Below are 20,449 nucleotides of genomic sequence, written 5' to 3' on the forward strand. Positions count from 1 at the left end.
GAACCTCGACCTTCGTCCCCATTTCTGGCGAAGTTGCACCTCACCATCTCACCGGAATTGTCCATCGTCGCGCAAAAACCATCAGACCAATTAAGCCAAATTCATTCATATTCAGTGTGTCGTACTTACGTATCCTCGTTGACTTAGTACATCGGAATTCATGTATAGAAACTTGGTTATATTCATTACATGCCCGTTTGATTAGAGCGAGTCAATGTCCACCTGTCAATAAGCCTCGGACACGTAATTTCGGAACATTCCCTTTTGAGGTTATAAAACTGTGATATTTATGGACATAAGATCCGCTTATATCTTGAAAGTTACACCGTTCCTGTATAGTTGTCAAGAGCTGTGTATTGTTACAATTATGTATGTATCTGTACAGTTAAGCTGTTGTACTACCTGGTACAGCAGGTAAAAGAAGTAAATCCATGAACGATCACATTTGTATTGTGCCATTCAATCGTATATCTAAATGCGTACTTTTCCATGCAACTGCATTCTTTATGTCGTGTGTATCCGTTCGGCTAATAATCAAAACATGTGTTTCTGTTAATAAACCCGCCTTGTGTAAAAAATAAATCCTCTGTTACAATCCAATAGACATGTTACATTCGCTTCCTACAGGGTGAAGGCACAGGATAAATCACAACACACGATTGCCAGTCAAAGAACCTGCCCCGAGAAACTGTCTCATGCTCTGGGTAAAGGGTAAGGTAGGTACCCTATGCACTAGGTCTAACGTGTAGGGTGTGACATAGTTGGGTGTTGCATACCTGCACCCGGGCATTTCTAATTTCTTTTCAACATACCGATGTACCCACCCAAAACTTGAAGATCGGTTGGTTGTGTATCTCCGTAATCGCTCTGGAAAACTTATCTTCAACTGTACCGTCATGGTAAAGGTATGAAGTCATTAGCTTCCCAATTAAAAAATAGGGAGCAAGTTGGAGTAGAGTGGGGTTCGAATTTTGGACCTCTGATCCGTGAGGCCGCAACACTAGCCAAGGGACCATAACCCGATTCGAATTTATTTTTATCGCAGCCCTGGGGTAGTCATTGAGTCGAAAACGCTCGTCCAGGGTAGTGGTTCTATTGAACAGACAGAACTGTATCCTTCGTTCACCCGGACACAGACTATTAAAAGATCACTCGCTTGATAAACTCCACAGGGGGTTAAATAAAGCCTTTTTCTACAAATATGAAATCGTACTAAATAATAGTGAATTATTCTAAAAACATTCTTAAATATTTTTCGGTGTCTCGATTTAGGTAAAATAATTCTATAGAATGGAATTTTACCTTATAAGGAATGGAAATATTTATTTATTTATGACCCTTCCACAAAATTATATTCATAATATAAACTGACTTGAGTGAATTTTTTTATTTTTTATTTAAAGCAGAAAATGAAAATAAAAAAGTTTGCATAAAAATATAACATTACTTTTTTTAGATAAAAATATATACATGTAATAAAAACGTTAGTCAACAAAAAATTATTTATGACAAAGAATACTTAAAAATGATTTTAAATAACAAAGTAAAAAACCCTGCCTGAGTAAGAAGTAAACTCCTTAGATGGTTAAATAAAGTACTTTTTACAAAAAAGGTTATTTATTCATAACATAAGCAAAAAATAAAAATTCAACCAGCAATCCTTACTATTTAATGATTTCAGTGTAATTTGATTGGACATCCACATTAAACAATGATAGCGCATTACATTCGAGGGATAAAAAACGGAATTGTTGAAAAGTAAAAAAAATATGGAAATATTGAAACTGAAAATTTACTAAAATAAAAAAAAGCTTCTCCTTATAGAAACCATAGTAAAAGCTTTTGTAAAAATCCGTTAGGTGGTATTTAAGACAAATATTTTTGGGCCATTCCATGTAAAGTAGTCAAATGTCGTAAATTTTGAATTTCTTTTTATCACCTCTAATTTGATAATAACAAAGCTAAACGTCTTTCTTTTATAAATCTATTTTAAAATATTTTTTAAATAATAAGTAATGCGTTTTTTTCAATGAAAACATACTTCACGCATATTTACTATTTAGAAATCCCATCAGTCGCAAAGGTCTGTCCCACCAGTCACAAATTTGTTTTTTTTTCTTTCTACAACTATTCTTTTATTTATTTGTTTATATAAATCTTCAAATATAAATAAAATTACTTAAGCGGACTTATTGCTGAAAGAAATATCTTCCATCCTCATTTCTTTTTCGCACCTAATGGTGCATTGGGCACTGCATTGGTACACCAATTTCAGCGTATCTTGATCATTTTGTTACGCGAAGGTAAGATGATCAGTCTTAAGCTTCAGATACCAGTCCAAGAACTAAGAAATGTTCCAGTGTTAAAACACCCTTTTTAAATAAGTATTTCATATCAACCTTGTTGGGAATCGAGCCCGAGACCTCTTGCATGGAAGGCAAACACGCTGACCATTGCAGCACGAAGCCGGCAATATCTTCCAGCCAACATATAAACAGACTGGTTAAACGAAGAGTTGGTGGAAAATTTGTACTAGAAAATGAAAATATATATAAAAAGATACATACATGAGACAAAAAAATAAATAAAAAAATAACATGTGTTTTAATGAGAAGAGAAGGGTTGCACATATTAACTTAAATTAAGTACCTACATTACGTTATATGTATTATTAAAGGATGAGGAATGTGGATAATGAGTTTGGAAGGAGAGAGAAAGAGGTAGCAAGGAAAGAAAGGATTAAAATATGTATTTTAAAAAAACAATAAAATATGGGAATTTCAGGATTCTAAGAATGTATAGTAATTTTTCAGGTTTTTCTTGACGGTGGCTAGAGAAGGTGCATTTTTCAAGAGGTAGCTCATTCTAAAGTCTAGCACCTTGAACAGAAAAGGAATAGCTAAAAGTTATAAGCTACGAGTATGTCGAGGAATGGAAAGTGTTCTCTCCTAAGAAGAGCGAGGCAAGGTAAATGAAATTCTCAGCAAGATATTTTAGAACGCAAGGGTTGTGAAGAATACTATAAGAAGTGAGAGAGATAGAAAGTTTATGCGCTGACAAAAACAAAGTCACTCGAGTTCGGAGCGAAAGGGTTCTACTTTTTCAGATTGAAAATAAAGCGGATGTTTTGATTCTGCAAACGCTCCAGACAATCTTTGAGTTCCGTACTGGCGTCAAGATAGCAAATATTAGCATAGCCCGGAAAAGACGATAGAATAGGCTGGGATACATTTTTTTTTGGTTGTGGTTTGAAGAAAATTCTGAAGTCTTTTCAGTGAATGGAGGGTGCAATAAAACTTATTTTCAACCTTAGTTATCTGTTCTTGCCACGTTGTGTGTATTACTTTTATTTTATTAAAACATTTGTGTTCAATAATACATATTTACTTTTAAAAAATCTTATTAATGTTGAGTAGTTTGACATAAATTAGTCTACAAATGCACAAAGATAGATGGTGGGATTTCCCAGTGTCCCATTAGTTACATTAATTCAAATAATAATTACACAGAACACATTGATTTTTTGGCTTTATCTTGAAAATAGTATGATAAAATGTTTTTTTACGTTGTTTTTAAAAAATATTTTGTTATTTGTAGTTTATTTATTTATTGTTATTTATGTTTTTACGGTGATAGAAAATTATAATTGCTAAACTAAAAAATATATTTATTAACATAAATTTAATCAACTTATTACATCCCAATTAAAAATTAGAATAAATTTATCAAGTATCAAGTCTAAATACGATATTTATTATTATTTATATGACTGTTCTCAGGTAAAAATTCTGAAAAGGGAAATCGAGTGCATATAAGTCCACCTCGTTGTGTAGTTGTTTGCCTACTATTCTTGCCTACCATTCCTACCTCTTTGCCTACCATTCTTGAGATCTTGGGTACAATTCTTGTTAAGATGGACATCAAATATTGATTTTAAAGGTTGTTTAAACTGAAATATGTCGTTGTTTCTGGACTGGCGCATAAAACGTAGTACTAATGACCTAAGCAAATTATTAATTAGTTAATTTATTTATTTATTTATACATCAACGGTTTAAAGAACCTTTTACAAAAAAAAATATTTACAGAAATAATCACAGCACTGTACAATAATTATGTAGTAAACAATATGAAATCATAGAATAATTAAAACTAAACAATGCAGTGAACATAAAATGCAAAAAGTAAAAAAGAAACATACCATCTCTAAGTAAAAGATAACAATAACCACGAGAAAATCTTATGTTCTAAATATAAATATAACACAGTAAAGTTGAGAATAACTAGATAATAATAATAATAATAAAAATTAAAACAACATTTGTACTTTAAAAATTATAAGTATTTTAAAGGAATAAAATAAAAAAATATAAAAAAACTTAAATTAAATAAATAATACCTTTATTTGGTGAAATCATCATCATCAGTTGGTTGGAAGAAGTTGCCATTTGGCAATAAATCCACCAATGTACAATTTAAATTATGTTAAAATAAAGAAATAATAAATCGCGTATTCCCGGAAACAAAGTTAAATTTAATAATATATTTAAAAATAAATCCATTACTTTTCTAAAAAATAACGAGTGAGAATACGTTTTAATTCATGAACAGAATTTGTATTGAAAATATCGAATATTTGTTCAAATTGATTTCCATACCTATGTATCCTGGGTATAGGTGAGTGCATTTTGAAGTTGGTCAGTAAATTGTTACAAAAAAATAATTCCTTACTTCTAGTGCACCTAACAGGTATTTGAATTTAAATTAGTTCAATCAGATAAGGGCTGTCAATTATCGATTTCATTATTTTAAAATAAAAATAACAAATCAGCTATAACTTATTGAAATATGCTGCATTTCGTTTACCAATGCAGTGCTCTATGTACCACTTGGTGCGGCAAAGGGAGTAATGATGACGATGTATATGAAAAAAAAATCTTTTGCCGACTCCTACGTTAAATCGTGAAAATCACTACCTACTATCAAAATACTTTTTTAATGATTTCCTAACGTGCATTTTAGACATTTTTAATCGTCATAAATAGTGCATATAGATACTGCATGTTTTCACAATGTTGGGTGTTGTTTATTTCGGTATTTTTTTCTGCAGGTTTTTGCCAACCTTTGTTGTGTCCTCGAGTGTAACACCTGATATATTATTTAATTCACAAAACCCTTACAAAAAGTAATTTATGTAGGTAAATTAGATATTTTCAATCAGATCTTTTATTCTAAAGGGAAAGGCTCCCATATAATTGCTAGGGGAATACGAAATAATACCCAAATAAATTATTTTATCCAAAAGGTAGTAAAGAAAAATATTTAATTCCTGGGAAATTTTGTACGAAAAACAAAATACCTACGAAAAAAAACGGTTTGAATAAATTAGTTGCTTTCGTGAATGAGTATAAAGCGACATACGATGTCATTTAATTAAAAAACGTTTCATTCCTGAGAAATTTTGTTCGAAAAACGAAAAACCTACGAAAAAAAAGCTTAAATAAATCAGTTGCTTTCGTGATTAATTATAACGCGAGATACGATATCATTGTCATCTCAACTTCCCTGTCTGCATCGATTGCAGCGTATCTTGGTCATCTTTTACATAAAGGTAATGTGATTAGTCTAACGCTTCAGCTACCAGTCCAGAGACAGTGAAATCTTGCAATGTTAAACAACCTTTAAAACAAATATTCATGTAGACCCTGCAAGAAATCGAACCCGGAACCTCAAGCATGGTAAGCGAATGCGCGAACCATTACACTAATGGGTTGACTTATCCCCACTCGTTTTTGTAAATAGTAGCCATCGAGTCAAAAACACTCGTCCAGGGTTCTGGTTTTATTTCACATACAAAACTATTTTTTTTATCCCCCTGGGCCGCGATTATAAAGGCTATCTTTATCGGTACATACCGAGACGGTATACATAATTTCTGTTCTATCTCTATCTACCTCGGTTTGTTCAACCGAATTGTCATCTTGACATCATATGATCGAATCTAATCAATGAACGACCCCAAAAATTTAGCTCGCGTTCCTTACTTAATAACATTTTCAAGTTGTTCTTATTTATATTTGAAATGTGCTTCTGTGATAAAAAGTGGCGACTTCTAAGCGATTATAAACTCCTATAAATCCCAATTCAAGCAGAAAAAATATCGGTTAAATATGATTTTTATATTACTTTTGAAAATTACCAAGACGGTATGCTTAACTTTCGTCTGTATTTATCTACCAAGCTACTACAAAGCCGACTTTTTAACGTCTCGATACGTAAACTTAGAAAAATTATAAAATAAATTTAAAAAATAATAACAAAATTTACTTTTTATAGCGACAACATTTTTACGCCTAGTGCTCTTATATTATGTTAATAGGGTAGGATCTAGCTGCATTATCTGGCATCTACCCCTTTGTTTTCAAAACTGACAGTTATGTCAGGATTTGATTCGACTTCAAAATTTACTTATTTCTCTCTCATGTTTGAAATAGGCCTTTAAGAAAAAAACTGGCTACCTCAGACCGATCAAAAAAATTAAATCAACTGTAATTAAAGCAAAAACCGTTCTGCGGAAAAAAAATCACTATTGAGTATTTACGTGTACCGTGAGGTATTAGACCCGTCGGTACAAACCGATGTACTTACCTCAAAACTTGGTAATGAGGGGTCGGTAGCGTATCTTCGTAATCGCTCAGGATAATTAATCTCCAAGCAAACCGTTATGGTGAAGGTATGACGTCCTTAGCTTCCCATTGTAATCGCTGCCCTGGACGCGGACAAAATTCGAACGATATAATAATTTATTTATAAATAAAAGTCTGTATCGTTTTTTGTTTTTTTTTTTTGCCAGATTATCACGACCTTTTAATACTGTTTTTTTTTAGAAACCTGTTAAGGTTTGTGTAAATTTTTTTTTTTTAAATTGATATTTAGAGAAAACTTCTGACTCATCCAAGCATTTTCCGCAAAAAGACTGTTGATGAATGGTGCGAAGTACAATTAGTAATTTTGAACCACCGTAATTTTTTCCACGCATGTTTTCGCCACCATTTCTTTATTATTTTTTTATTAGTAGTGATTTTTTTTTTTTATTATTTATTTTTTTAATCCAATATGAAATACAAATACACAGTTTACAAAAGAAAATGTTTATACAATAGGTACATTCAATATAATTTTATTTTTATTTATGGATGTAGCCACTCCACTGGCCCACAGGCACGTTCCGGAGTGTCAATGTATTATTTATTTTATGCATAATTGTACATACATTCACATCAATTGTTGTGTAAAATTCAAAAGAAATATAAAAAAAGATTCTAAAACATACCTACATCAATAAAACGAGGAATGACTTTCAAGAAACTAAAATTATATTCTGATATATGAAACATATTCCTCAGCTTCCTGTCTAGTCTTTTTAACAATCCATTTATGGACTCGAGCTGTGAAGATATTGTTTTTCATTTTGTTCACCAATATGTCCTTGCTTAAAAAATTGTATAGCTTAGGGGCCAGAAAAGTATGATGCCTTTGTCCGTAATTTGTTTTTTTCTTTGGGAGCAGAAATATTGTTTTTTTACTTTGTCTAGGCAAAGTGTCGTAAATTTGTTGTCCGTCATTATGTCTGTCAGGATTTTGATGGAAGTGTCTTAAAATTGTCTTTATGTATATTTGTCTTACGTCTAGTACTGGAAATTCTGTAAAGAATATGTCTGTAGAGTATTGGTAAGGCTTTTTGTTGACTACTCTTAGTAAGGCTTTTTGTGCTTTCATGTGGTTTTACTTGTTCCTCCCCGTCCTATTATTCCGTAACTGAAAATTGATTGTGCTAGAGCAGGTGTCTCCAAACTTTGAAGCCTTCGGGCCATAATGATTTTTTCAGTTTGTTCCAAGGGCCAAACCAGTTTTAATTTTTCTGCCGTTAACTATATTTCTAGACTAGAATAGTCGCAAAGTGCGCGACCTAAGCAAACTTACGCTTTTTTGCATTTCAATTATTATTGTGTATTGTGACACTTAACGACATCTAGTGGCGAGTAGTGGTACTATGTATTATACTATGTACTATCTATTTCAGCTACCCGCTAACAGGTGGCATTAGTCGTAATAAAATATTTGGAATTACCGCGTTGGTTCGAGAAAGTTCTGGTTCTGGCTAGTGTATTCCGATCACTTCGAGATGGCAGTAATTGCATATAAAAAAGCTAGCGGCGCAACCGCGAGTCAGTCTGCGTAGGAAAGGCTAAGGAAGCGACACTGTCTATTGTGACATAAAGTAACACCCGTGCATAAAAGTATTTTGATTTGACTTATTGTTTTTATGTTGCGTTTTTGCGGGAATCCAAAATTACAAATTTAAAAGTAATTTTTATGCTACCTACTAATAATTAGCATAAAAAAAAATTACTGGACAGTATTTCGTAAACCTTTATTACTTTAAAAATGTAAAAAATAAGACGTAATATTTCCCTATAATATTTTCTGCAATACCAACTGCTCTTTGAGCCACACTGTTTGCTGACAAACTAAGTTTCAAAGATTTTTCTGGACACATTTCTTCTGCCGCTACAATCCTTTATTAATTCGCTGTTAGTAAATAAATTGTTTCACATGTTTCGCTATTGATTAAGCAACAGAAAAACTAGCACGAGTTGTTGCTTCTCTTTCAACATTAACTTTATGAATAAAATTTGCTGAGATTGCCTCCTATGTTTCAAAGATTTATATTTTTCTAACCGTAGCGTAGGCTTTTTGTAAATTTTAAGTAGTTCTGAGAATGTTTGATCTCATAATGACCTTCTATATAGTTTTGATTACTGTTTCATTTCTAATTATACTTACACGATGCATTAAAATCCTTTATATTTATAATCTGTTAATTTATATCTGTTATTCATTGTTTTTATAAATGTAGTTAATATTATATAAGTTAGTATATACATAATCTCCACCGACAAGCTACAGAAAGTAGCTTGGTGGGGTTTTAATTTTAGTAAATATATAACAATTGAAATTTTGAAAACTGTATAATTTTTTTTTTTTTTTTTAAAACTGTGATATCCCTATTGCTTTTCAACTGTTATTATCTCATTACTTCGTTTTGTTATTTCGTTAGTATCATGTGTAGCGGTAAATACAGCGAAATACTGTTAAATTTTTATTTATTTTATTTTATTTTATTTCATTGGAATGAGATGGATATTATTTATTTTTATGAGATATGAACTATGAAATGAAGTAATGACACACTTGAATAGGATTTTTAAAAAAATATTTTTAACTCCGGAATCTACTGATTTACGAGTACTTTATGAGTTTTCAACATTTATGTGGTTAAAATTTAAAATTATTGTTTTCTTTCTGTATAACGGTGGTGAATATTTTTTTCACTCCTCAAGCACTGTGTTTTTCTTCCAAAATATTTTGCAGAGAAAATTCACGAAGTGACCGCAAAACTAAAATTTTCATTTTGTACGTCACGCGTTTTCCCCTTATCAATATTGTCTATGTATGTATTAATTTCGTTTTCTGTCAAAAGTCAATATTGTCTATAGATTTATAGAAGTTTATTTGACGTTTCTAGTTTTCACCAAAAAAGTAATTTGGAAAATCTGAAATGGCTGATAAACAGTACGGTTTGTCTCCAAAAGAAATAGAAATACTTAAATTCCAGGCAGCCCGAAGACTTGTCAACCGAGAATATTTTATAAAACAAACCTATAACCCTCACAGACACTCCGTTCCCGAAGCTGAGCCTGTGGTATGTTTCCATTTTTATTACATAATTTTAACAACCTACTGATAATTCCCACATGATGTACGTTTTTCTGTTTCAATACTTGTAACTTGATGCTTTTTTAGAAAGAAATGGTTTCGACCCCGGGATTATAATGAATAATTTTCCGATATAAAATTTACACACTTAATGGTGTGCTTAAGATCTGAAGTTAAAGGAATATTTACCAAATAGGTACAAACAAATATTATGTATACAATATTCTAATTTATCGATATGAAACAATATTCGAATTACAAAAATATACACTATGACCATTGAATTAAGAATATTCTTAATTCTATGACTATGACTCTTGATTGACAAAATATTATAGGATAATAAGACAATTTTGTTGAGACAAAATTGTGCTGTAATCTAATTGAGAAATCAAAAATACTTTCAAGAAAGAAAAATCACTTAGCAGATATTGCCGGCACAACAACAATATTTATTTATTTATTTAATCCAATATAAAATACAAATACATAGTTAACAAAAATGTTTATACAATAGGTAGGTACATTCAATATATATTTTTTTTATTTATGGATATAGCCACTCCACTGGCCCACAGGCACGTTCCGGAGTGTCAGTGTATTATTTATTTATACATAATTGTACATAATTTCACATCAATTGTGTAAAAATTCAAAACAAATAAAAATTAAAACATACCTACATCAATAAAACAAAAAAGGATTTTCAAGAAACTAAAACTATATTCTTATATATGAAACATATTCCTCAGCTTCCTGTCTAGTCTTTTTAGCAATCCATTTATGTACTCTAGCTTTGAAAATATTGTTTTTCATTTTGTTCGCCAATATGTCCTTGCCTAAAAAGTTGTATAGCTTAGGGGCCAGAAAAGTATAATGCCTTTGTCCGTAATTTGTTTTTTTTCTTTGGGAGCAGAAGTATTGCCTAGTGTCGTAAATTTGTTGTCCGTCATTATGTCTGACAGGATTTTGATGGAAATGTCTTAAAATTGTCTTTATGTATATTTGTCTTATGTCTAGTACTGGAAATTCTGTAAAAAGTCTGTCTGTACAGTATTGGTAAGGCTTTTTGTTGGCTACTCTTAGTAAGGCTTTTTGTGCTTTTATTAATGGATCTAATGTAGTTTTATTCGTTCATCCCCGTCCTATTATTCCGTAACTAATAGTTGATTGTGCTAGAGCATATATATGTATTTTTGTTGTAATTTTTTAAAAATTATTATTATTTAGAATAACATTCACTCACTTAGGATGTCACATTTTACTAGGGATACATCGACACACACTTCTGCCGATACGATATCAATATTTATAGAAAAGTATCAGTGACATTGGTACTGATACGCATAGTGAATTTAAAAGGTGTAAACTGTAAATAAAACAAGAAACGAAGTTGCTTACATGAATTTAATTGACTAAAATATGAACAGAAAGAGTTAAATTAAAAAAATTATAATTTTTAAATTTAAATATCAGAAGTTAATAATTAAAATGGGCGTTAATATTTTTATTTTATTTAGGAAATACAACATCCATGAGTCATGTGACGAAATGCGATTTCGCAAGTCTGTTTAGATAAAACTGCAGTTAAAAATAATCTTTCTGATGCGACAGAACCCATTCGGAAACTGAAATATTTGTGTGCTAATTAAAAAAAAATTAGAAATAGAACCACACTGCTCCAGAAAACAAGAGGATCTTATTATTTCGCTATATTAGGATCTCAGATATCTATCTAACTCTTCTTTGAGAGAATCGGTGCTCAAAGAGGGCAAGAGCTCATTTTCCTCGGACCATTTGATATTTTCAGAAACGTTCCTTATCCAACATCCTGAGCATAAATTGTGCCTTTTTAAGACAGTGCCAGACTTGTTTTCTAAAGTGCAAAATTTAAAACATAAATATGAGTATCGGCAAATAAATATTAGAAACAACAAAATATACATTACTGTTAGATGCGCTATATTTTACACTATTTTTATATACCATTCCATGATCTTTATATATAATTTCTTTGTTATAGTTTGATCCAGCTCTTCAGAGATTCGCTTCCATGCAAGCGACCCACTTGGATCACTTTAAAGTCACGCCCAAAACATCTTACTATGGATTCTTTCTAATGGTGGTACCAATAGCACTGTTTGCTTGGGCTTTGAAAACTGAGAGAGACGGCCGTGAACACCTATATAGTACTGGACAAGTTTCATACCGCGATAGACAATTTAAACTGGCATAAAGTTCATAAAACTTTACCTAACAAATTATGAATTAGAAAAAATGTTTCCAGCTGTGTTTTTCTTGTTGCAATTACATTAAATTGTAATGGAATAAATAGTAAACATTCAAGTTATTTTATTTAATATTTTGTAACTTACCGCAAAATTTGTTGGGGAATTGAAAGTGTGCATATATTATTTATTTATTAAACGCCCAGAGGGCTCTTACAATCTATGGTTTAAAAGTATGTAGAGTATATAATTATAGCAGCAGGTATAATCTATAATATATTCTAGAATTGATTGATTGCGTCTGTCCCTTATGCTCGCAATTTGAGCCTTATTGTAGTATCAATGCTAAATCAGGGTCATTTTTGTCTGTTAAAATTTAATATTCGAATAGAATAATAATTATCTCTTTATATTTGTACTAATATTTACCTCAATTTTTTTTTTAAAATAGACCATGAGAATATATTTTTTCAACTGTTATTTTCACAATAATATTTACCTCTAAACTGTTTTTTTTTTTATGAGCCATGAGAAAATATATTTTTTCATTATCACAAAAACATTTACTGCCTACATAAACAAAAAAACAAAGATGTTAAATATTTATTTTATCATTTATGATGAATAACCACAAAATTATTTATTATAATGAATAACTACAAATATAAATTTTATTAAAAAAAAAATCATTTTTAGCATAATACTTTTATAGCTTTAAAGGGGAAGGGATTAATGAAGAGATATATGAGTTGAAAAATATACCTTTAAATAATGCGTAATAATACCTATGCGTCAGAGAATAAAACATTAACATCAAAAAACATTTTTATTTTGAGACAATTACTTTAAAATGACAAGATTGCCCAGTTATTTTATCTATCTTCCAGCATTTTATCACGGGCTATGACAGTATCATCAAACTTCACCATGTACGTTGTTCCTTGGTGCCAATGTGCTGTCACTTTTGCAGGCTAAAATCAACAAACAGAAATTCCAGAAGAGTTCTACTAATACTCTCAATAATTATGTATTTATTTATCCACGCCTGAGGGGCTTTTCAAATAAAGTGACATAATTACACAATTACATACTGTGTTGTACATCTCTACAAAAATTTGACTTCTTGGCAAATTATGATGCAGAAAATCTTAAGGAGATGATGCTACGGTACTATACAAACTTTTTATTATTATTAATGCATCTACTCGTTTATGCACCACAACATCCAGAAAAAGTTTACAATATATTACATACATTCCAATAATGATTAAAAAGCACACAAATTGTAAAATATATGTTAAGAACGCAAATTAACAAAGAGTATTAATTTATAATAATAAACTGTTGTAGTAACTTACGAATCCACTTTTAGTCAGGACAGCTTCGATTATGCCGGCATTGAATGTTGCGCAGTTTAATGATCCTTTGTCTTTTGGAACACTAATATATTTATTAACCTATAATCAAATTCAAAACATTCAATAAAAATATATTCTAGATAGGGTGCCGAAAATGGTTTGAATAGATTGATTCTTACCAAAGCATCTTTTTCTATGATGTAGTAAGTTCTCTCATCATCATTTGCATGTTCTAATTTGTCTGCTTCTTTTCCGAACAATGTCTAAAATGCAAATGAAAGTTTAATGAAATTAGATAAAACTACACATTAATATGATACCCTGCTTGATAAAAATGTTATCACATCATTCACAATAACCTTTAACACACTGAGTGAAAAAACTCCCTCAAGTCATTATAATATACCTTATATAATCACTCTCTTTTCATCAATTATATGTGCTTAGTGATCTAATTAAACTACCTTTCGAGTGAATGTTTTGTATATTTTCTCGGGGTACTCAATATTTTGTCATTTTTAGAGATCCTGGTGGACAAAATATTTCATTAAAAATTATCTGATATACCTAAATATGTATGTGATATTTTTTTCTCATGTGTTAAGGTTTACTTGAAGATTACCACAATTTTTGTGGCAATTGTATGTGATATTTTTTTCTCATGTGTTAAGGTTTACTTGAAGATTACCACAATTTTTGTGGCAATTTTCACAGTAGTTGCTGAGATATTCATTAATTAAGTTCAATTTGCAAGACAGTTACATCACAGGAACGGGTGGGTTAACTAAAAATATTGTACTAATTTAACAATTTTTTTAACTGGTCAACTAAAGAGCATATTTTTTTATATGAAAAGCTGATTATTCCCTTGAGTAGTTATGAAAATATGTAGCCTTTTGTATGATAATATTATTTCATAAATTAACATTACAAATTAGACGAATTATCATTAATTGTAGCGCTTCCACACTTATAGATTACACAGACACGATCTAAGGTTAACCGAGTTGCACAGGTTTAACCTGGGCTGCGCCACCGGGTGTCCTGCAAGACATCTGACCCTCCATATAATTTGTAACATGACATGTAGGTATTAATATAAATTAATAATACATTTGTTTACTAAAAAATAAAAATGCAGTGGAATCCGGATATTAGAATTGTGGATAATGTTGCTGATCAATTATTGTTAGCATAATCAATCAGGCCCAAAACCATCAATATACAAATAATCCGCATACTGTGATCAAACTTACCCTATTGTTATCACTTAAAATAATTATATATAAATAAAAGAGGCGTAAATTCTTAGAAACGTCTAGAAAATAATCCTATTGTTCAAAACATTCTACGTACGATGATTACATTCAGAAGTTCACTAACTTCAATGAAAGACAAAAAACCATCAATGATTTTTTAGTGTAAATTTAGATTTTTTTTTCATTGTTAATAAAATGTAACGTAATGTTAATTTTAGATAATTGTACAGATAAAATTTGAAAACCTAATTATACCTTAACTAATAGACAATATACACATGTATATACTAAAATAATTTCAAAAACAAAACGTTGATACAAAATCTAGGCACTTTCCAGATATTGTCAGTGATACTGCAATACCGCAAAAAATGTTTTACTATAATTAATTCATTATTGGAACTAAGAGCTATTAGTTTTAAATTATTCCAATGCTTACTGTAAAAAAATTATACTTTTTCTGATACTCCAGCAGAAATTTTGTTTGATTAAAATGGTAAGTAATATATCAACAGAACGCTTTTAGGTTCACCGGTATTGCAATATCACCGACGATATGCTGTTTTGTTTGAAAATAAACGTTTGTGTTATTGTTTTTTTTTTCTATCCTTTGCTTTGTTATCAAGCGGTTATTTTTATAAAATATTATAGGTCCCATAGTGATCACAATAGGTGGATTCCACTGTATTTACATTTTATCAATCTAAAAAAATGATGATTCAAATGCTAAATATAATTTACAAAAAAATTACAAAGGTGAGTCAATGAAAGGGTAAATCTTATATCCTAAACTTTCCGTCAAGGATACCATTCTATCTGAATATTTTCACCTTAACTCAAGGTGTATAATTTGTAAGTATGTCCATGCAGATGAAGAATACCGTTGTGTGTGAAATAAATACAGAACCTAGGATGAGTGTTTTTGACTCAATGGCAGCTCTCAGGTAAAAATCCTGAACAGAGATATATAGTGGAGATAAGTCCACCTCGTTGTGTAGTGGTTGATGCGTTTTCTTACCATTCTTGAGGATCCTGGTTTAAATTTCTGGAAGTGAACAGGAAAAATTGTTTTTAAACGTTTGAACTGCAATACGGCGGCCTCCGTGGTGTAGTGGTCAAGACGCTAGACTCACGCACGGAAGGTTCCGGGTTCGATTCCCGGTGAGAACACAAAAATTTAAAATGTGATTTTTCTCAAGCCTGGGTGCTCTGTGATGTAATTCATCACTGTAATTAGGCCTCCTGGCCTGTTGTGGTGCAAAAAAAAAAAGGAAAAAAAAAAAAAAAAAGGAAAAATGTAATACTTCATTGTTCCTGGACTAAAACCTGAAGCGTAAGGCTGATCTGATCTTCTTACATTCGTGTCACGTGTGATTAAAATGTGCCCCATTTAGTTTGCCAATGCAGTGCCCTACACACCACTGGGTGCGGAAAGGAGAATGATGGTGATAAAGTGTGAAATATGTGAATAAATTGTCAAGATTTAAACTGGAGTACACACCTTCCACAGAGTTGATTTAATAAATACAAGCATGTTTAGTAATTTGATTTCCCTTTTTCCATTCCGTTCTCTCATAAAATATAAATCGATCACTCTGCTCCCAACATCTTGTCCCAGCTCTGCTAATCTAAAAATAGTGATAATAATTAGATTTTTTTTAAACAGTGGAAGAGAACAGTATTTATTTCGGGGGGTTTCAAATTTTACAGATAGTAAATATTCATAGACAACAATGTTTTCATATTTGGCAGCATGAGATATGTTGCTTTAGTCTTTTTCCAGTCTCGCAATTGCTCTGTACCAAAATTTAAATTGCACTTTCAGTTCATCTAGAGTACCTGTCAAATCATTTCTATAAAACTGCCAGGTCTTCAAATTCTTTTGTGTTTAAACCATTACAAAATTACAGCCTTCCAAAAAAAGGGTGATGTATTCTTTTGTAGTTTGTCATAATGTAATTTATTTATTTTGATACAAACACGAGAGTTTGTACTCCAATTAGTTATGGAAATCATTCTGGATACACAATTGATTACATTGCTGGTGATAATTCAATACTTCAATATTTTTAAAAAAATATATTAATGGTATATTTCCTAATTTATTGGTAATATAATTACATAATTCATAAATATATATGTTTTTTTTTTCTATACAATCTACATTCATAATTTTTTAATGTTATAGCTGTTAATTTCCAAAAAAGAGACTAGCTCTTGTGCTTGGAGAGTGACTTACACTGTAATATTTATTCAGTTATTTGAAGTTATATAATTTCGAATATACATATATGAGAAAAAAAATATGCAAAATAAAAAGAAAATAATAATACAGTAATAGTAATTAAAATAGAAAGCTGTTTTTACTCAGTTCAGAAATTTATTTAACTATTTATCCTTAATTTTTTATTATTATCGGTATGTTTTCTGATTTATATTTATGTTTAATTATTTTATTACTATTTTAATTTATTTTGTCGGCCTCGTGGTGTAATGGTCAGCACGTTTGCCTGCCATGCAAAATGTAAATTAGAAAACATACCGATAATAATAAAAATTGAAGCATAAATATAAATAAGAAAATATCTTCTTCTTCTATATTCCCTTTCCGCACCTAATGGTGCATAGGGCACCGCATTAGTACACCAATCGCAGCATTTCTTGATCATTTTTGTAACATGAAGGTAAGATGATCAGTCTTACGCTTCAGGTACCAGTCCAGGGACTATGAAATATTCTAGTGTAAAAACTCCCGTTTTGAATAAATATTTCATATCAACCATGTCGGGAATTGAACCCAAGACCTCTTGCATGGTAGGCAAACGCGCTGACCATTACACCACAAGGCCGACTTTATGTATAGTGAAACTGATTTTTTTCTCTCCTGTAAAATCAGTCATTTGAGTTACAACAGTCTTCTACTCTTGGTAAAATAAACCAAAGTAGGGAACAAAATGCCGAACACTCCTCTAGTGGAACGGAAGGCCCGTTGACTACTGCCAACAGGCCGGCTTCTCCTGAAGAGTTTTAAGTGGTTTCCTCTCCACGTGAGCAAATGCTGAGAAGTTCCTGATTAGCCCACATTAATATATCCCTCCTGATCCCAATAGTTTAGATAAATTTTAAGATATTTAATTGCAGAAAAATCCACTTTTTGAAATATAAACCTTGTATATTATAAGCAAGGTAAATAATAAAGCAACTCCCATATAAAAAAATAAAAAGTCTTCTACTCAGTGTGCATGAATGATTATTATATTATAATATATTTATATAAGGGTACCTTATTGTAAAGAATCACCTAGTTAATTAGTTATAATAACATTTACGTTTTAAAATAAATTTGTGTGATTTTTTAAAGTCTGGCTTAAAATTAAAAAATACGCATTTTGCAACAAAAAAAGCCAGATCCAATATACAACCTCTGAATGTTCGAGTAGACATTCATTTCCATGACATTTTCAGGAGGTGATTATTAGCGTTTTTAGTATAAAAGCAGCGGCCTGGAACATGGAATTTATTAGCAGAACATGGAATTGACCTTCCTGAACCCGATAACACTAATATCCCATTTTTTTCAAAATTGTGGACTGGCTGCTTTCTGCATAACTCCATTTAATTGTAATAAGTCATTTACAAAGGTATCTCTAAAAGATATATTTAACAAGATTAAATTGTAGGTTATGCAGTCCAGTTAGACAAAATTATTGTTTGATTTATGTCAATATTTTGAAGTAGATAAAAAAAAGATACATAAACATCAAAATTAAATAGGGGTTCATAAATATACTTGTTTAAACAGACGTTTTTCTATCAAACAAAAACAAATACGATCCCTCACCCTGGATCATGAATATAATGGATATTAACTCATGTAAATATTACGTATTTGCTAATATCTTATGAACATGTAGATATAAATGCATTTTAAGAGAAAGGTCATCAATATATAACTGTTTTCACTTAAATAAAACATATAAGTGACCATAAGTATTTATTAAATCATCATACTTGTTTTGTAGTTCTGGAACAGTGTAGACTCTGTTTTGGCAGTATTGAACCATCTCAGAAAACAAAAGGGCAAAGCAACTTAATGATACTTCTCCTTTCCCTCGGCTCAACGGTTTATCTAGAATACTGGTCTTCATTCTTGTAGACGACATGGTTAAAAGTATTACCATACAGTCTCAAATCTTACTAAAATAAAATAATGGAAAAATAAATGTCATTTTAAATGCTTAAGAAATGCAAAATTAGGGAATTGTTTAGTCACTTCATACTTAGATTTATTATATACGTTGTACATTATATTATAGTGTTAACTTTAATTTTAAACCATAAAACACAAGTCAAAATCTTTCAACTCGAAACCATCGAAATCGCAAAACAAAAACGTCAATAATTTATTTTGACTTTTTGACACAACTTGTATTAAATTTGTCTTGTCACAGATTTGTCAGGGATCGTTCAATAATCACTTTGATCAATTTGACTATTGTGTTTAACTCAAATTGAAATAATTACTTCATGCTGTAAATCATTTTTATTATTATCTACATAAAAATAGTTTTGGATGGAAACTCTTGAATGAAGTAAAAATTTGAAAGGTTCAACAACATTTTTGTTATTTTTAGGTTGACGCCATATATCAATAGGAATACCTTTGACAAGCTCTTGAGAACTAAATTATCACGTTGCTTTTTCGGTAAGAATAAATACTTTCTTTTGATGAATTACCTTTTTACTTCGGCACAATGTAAAAGGTTTTAAGCAATTTTGAGTACTGATAATAAATAGTCGGAAGTTAAAAATATTATGTTTGAGCATCATTATTTTTGTCTGGTACAAACTAATAAACTGTACGCATTTACACCATGCATCGATTTATGGTTATCACGGGGGGGTAAAATAGAATATAAAAAAATAAATGTTTTTATGGGGAAGGTTTTGGTTTTTGATAGGGTGGCGATGAGAGAAAAATTAAGATGAGATTCGATTATCTCGGAGGCTGTGAAAAATCAAGTTCCGCGTTTGCACGTATAGACGAAAGCAGTCCGTCTCTCCGCTAACTGAGAGAAAGTGGGAACATCCGCCGAACGGAAACTTGAGATGAATTTGGAAGATCGCGTCTTCCTGGTGCCTTATCGGATATGTGGAGTAGAAAGTTACTTCGCCATGTGTTCCCATTTTTATTCCCCATCATGATAATATAATCCTAATTAAAACTAAACGAATTTAAAGCCCAAAAGTAAATAATGAAAACTTAAATCTATTCTGAAAACGAGTTAATTGGAAGATAATTTAAAAAGCTTGAATGTTCTATGTACCTATGTTTATTTAACTAGACATGGAAATAATCTTAGAACTAGTTACAAACATGAGACAAAGAAAAATACTTACAGATCTAGGTCCTTAACTAATGCAGTTCGTAATTGTCACTCTTCACTAATATCTTAATTCTAACGCAATGGTGGTTTCACTTATGTGGAGAGATGACGGATGGTGGTCCGGATGCTGTGTTTGGACGAACACATGCTGGGCGATGTCCTGGGCGGAGATCTGCCATGGATAGAGCCTTGGGCGGCTCTCGGAATTCGGTCCCGTGGCAATGGTGACGGCGGCAGCCAGCTGGAAGACTGGCCGGCCGTGGGTTGGGTACACGCACTGGCGGTGCAGGAAACTGGCATTCCTTTGGAGGACGATGGATGTCCTGGATGTGGAGGGACTTTCGCGGCTGGAAAGCGGCCTCCGATGACCCTCGTGGAGAAGTCGGATTCCACGAGGTTTGCTACGTAGCACTGGCTACCCTGTACACTCACTTCACT

General features: G+C 31.3%; 2 protein-coding genes across 3 annotated transcripts; one reads left to right on the top strand and one right to left on the bottom strand.

The window, feature by feature from the left end:
- The first annotated feature begins 9,577 nt into the window (after positions 1 to 9,577).
- Positions 9,578 to 12,125, top strand: ND-B15 (NADH dehydrogenase (ubiquinone) B15 subunit). Its single transcript, XM_088231083.1, has 2 exons — positions 9,578 to 9,765; positions 11,803 to 12,125. The coding sequence occupies exons 1-2, from the start codon at positions 9,622 to 9,624 to the stop codon at positions 12,013 to 12,015; spliced, it is 357 nt and encodes a 118-aa protein (XP_088087209.1). The 5' UTR covers positions 9,578 to 9,621; the 3' UTR covers positions 12,016 to 12,125.
- A 695-nt stretch (positions 12,126 to 12,820) lies between these two features.
- Trs31 (trafficking protein particle complex subunit 31) lies at positions 12,821 to 19,307 on the bottom strand. 2 transcript variants are annotated; one of them, XM_088231081.1, is made up of 6 exons: positions 18,905 to 19,307; positions 18,636 to 18,821; positions 16,126 to 16,252; positions 13,545 to 13,628; positions 13,366 to 13,464; positions 12,821 to 12,978 (listed from the first exon to the last, which is right to left on the bottom strand). In XM_088231081.1, exons 2-6 carry the CDS (start codon positions 18,803 to 18,805, stop codon positions 12,880 to 12,882), a joined length of 579 nt encoding a protein of 192 aa, XP_088087207.1. In that variant the 5' UTR covers positions 18,806 to 18,821; positions 18,905 to 19,307; the 3' UTR covers positions 12,821 to 12,879. The 2 variants fall into 2 exon arrangements, with proteins under 2 accessions (XP_088087207.1, XP_088087208.1); XM_088231082.1 differs by having other exon boundaries at positions 19,149 to 19,283.
- Positions 19,308 to 20,449: the final 1,142 nt, after the last annotated feature.

The sequence above is a fragment of the Micrasema longulum genome, unplaced genomic scaffold, assembly GCF_059751315.1.
Source record: "Micrasema longulum isolate JH-2025_06_02 unplaced genomic scaffold, ASM5975131v1 h1tg000849l, whole genome shotgun sequence".
Classification (NCBI taxonomy): domain Eukaryota; kingdom Metazoa; phylum Arthropoda; class Insecta; order Trichoptera; family Brachycentridae; genus Micrasema; species Micrasema longulum.

What these genes read in the sequence shown, in the direction of transcription:
- Trs31 (XM_088231081.1), bottom strand. Translation starts at nt 18,805, where the DNA reads ATGGTAATACTTTTAACCATGTCGTCTACAAGAATGAAGACCAGTATT. An exon ending in TCATAGAAAAAGATGCTTTG is followed by an intron (nt 13,465 to 13,544) that starts GTAAGAATCAAT and finishes ATTTGATTATAG; the next exon opens with GTTAATAAATATATTAGTGT. An exon ending in TCCTGACTAAAAGTGGATTC is followed by an intron (nt 12,979 to 13,365) that starts GTAAGTTACTAC and finishes TGTTGATTTTAG; the next exon opens with CCTGCAAAAGTGACAGCACA.
- ND-B15 (XM_088231083.1), top strand. Translation starts at nt 9,622, where the DNA reads ATGGCTGATAAACAGTACGGTTTGTCTCCAAAAGAAATAGAAATACTT. An exon ending in TTCCCGAAGCTGAGCCTGTG is followed by an intron (nt 9,766 to 11,802) that starts GTATGTTTCCAT and finishes TCTTTGTTATAG; the next exon opens with TTTGATCCAGCTCTTCAGAG.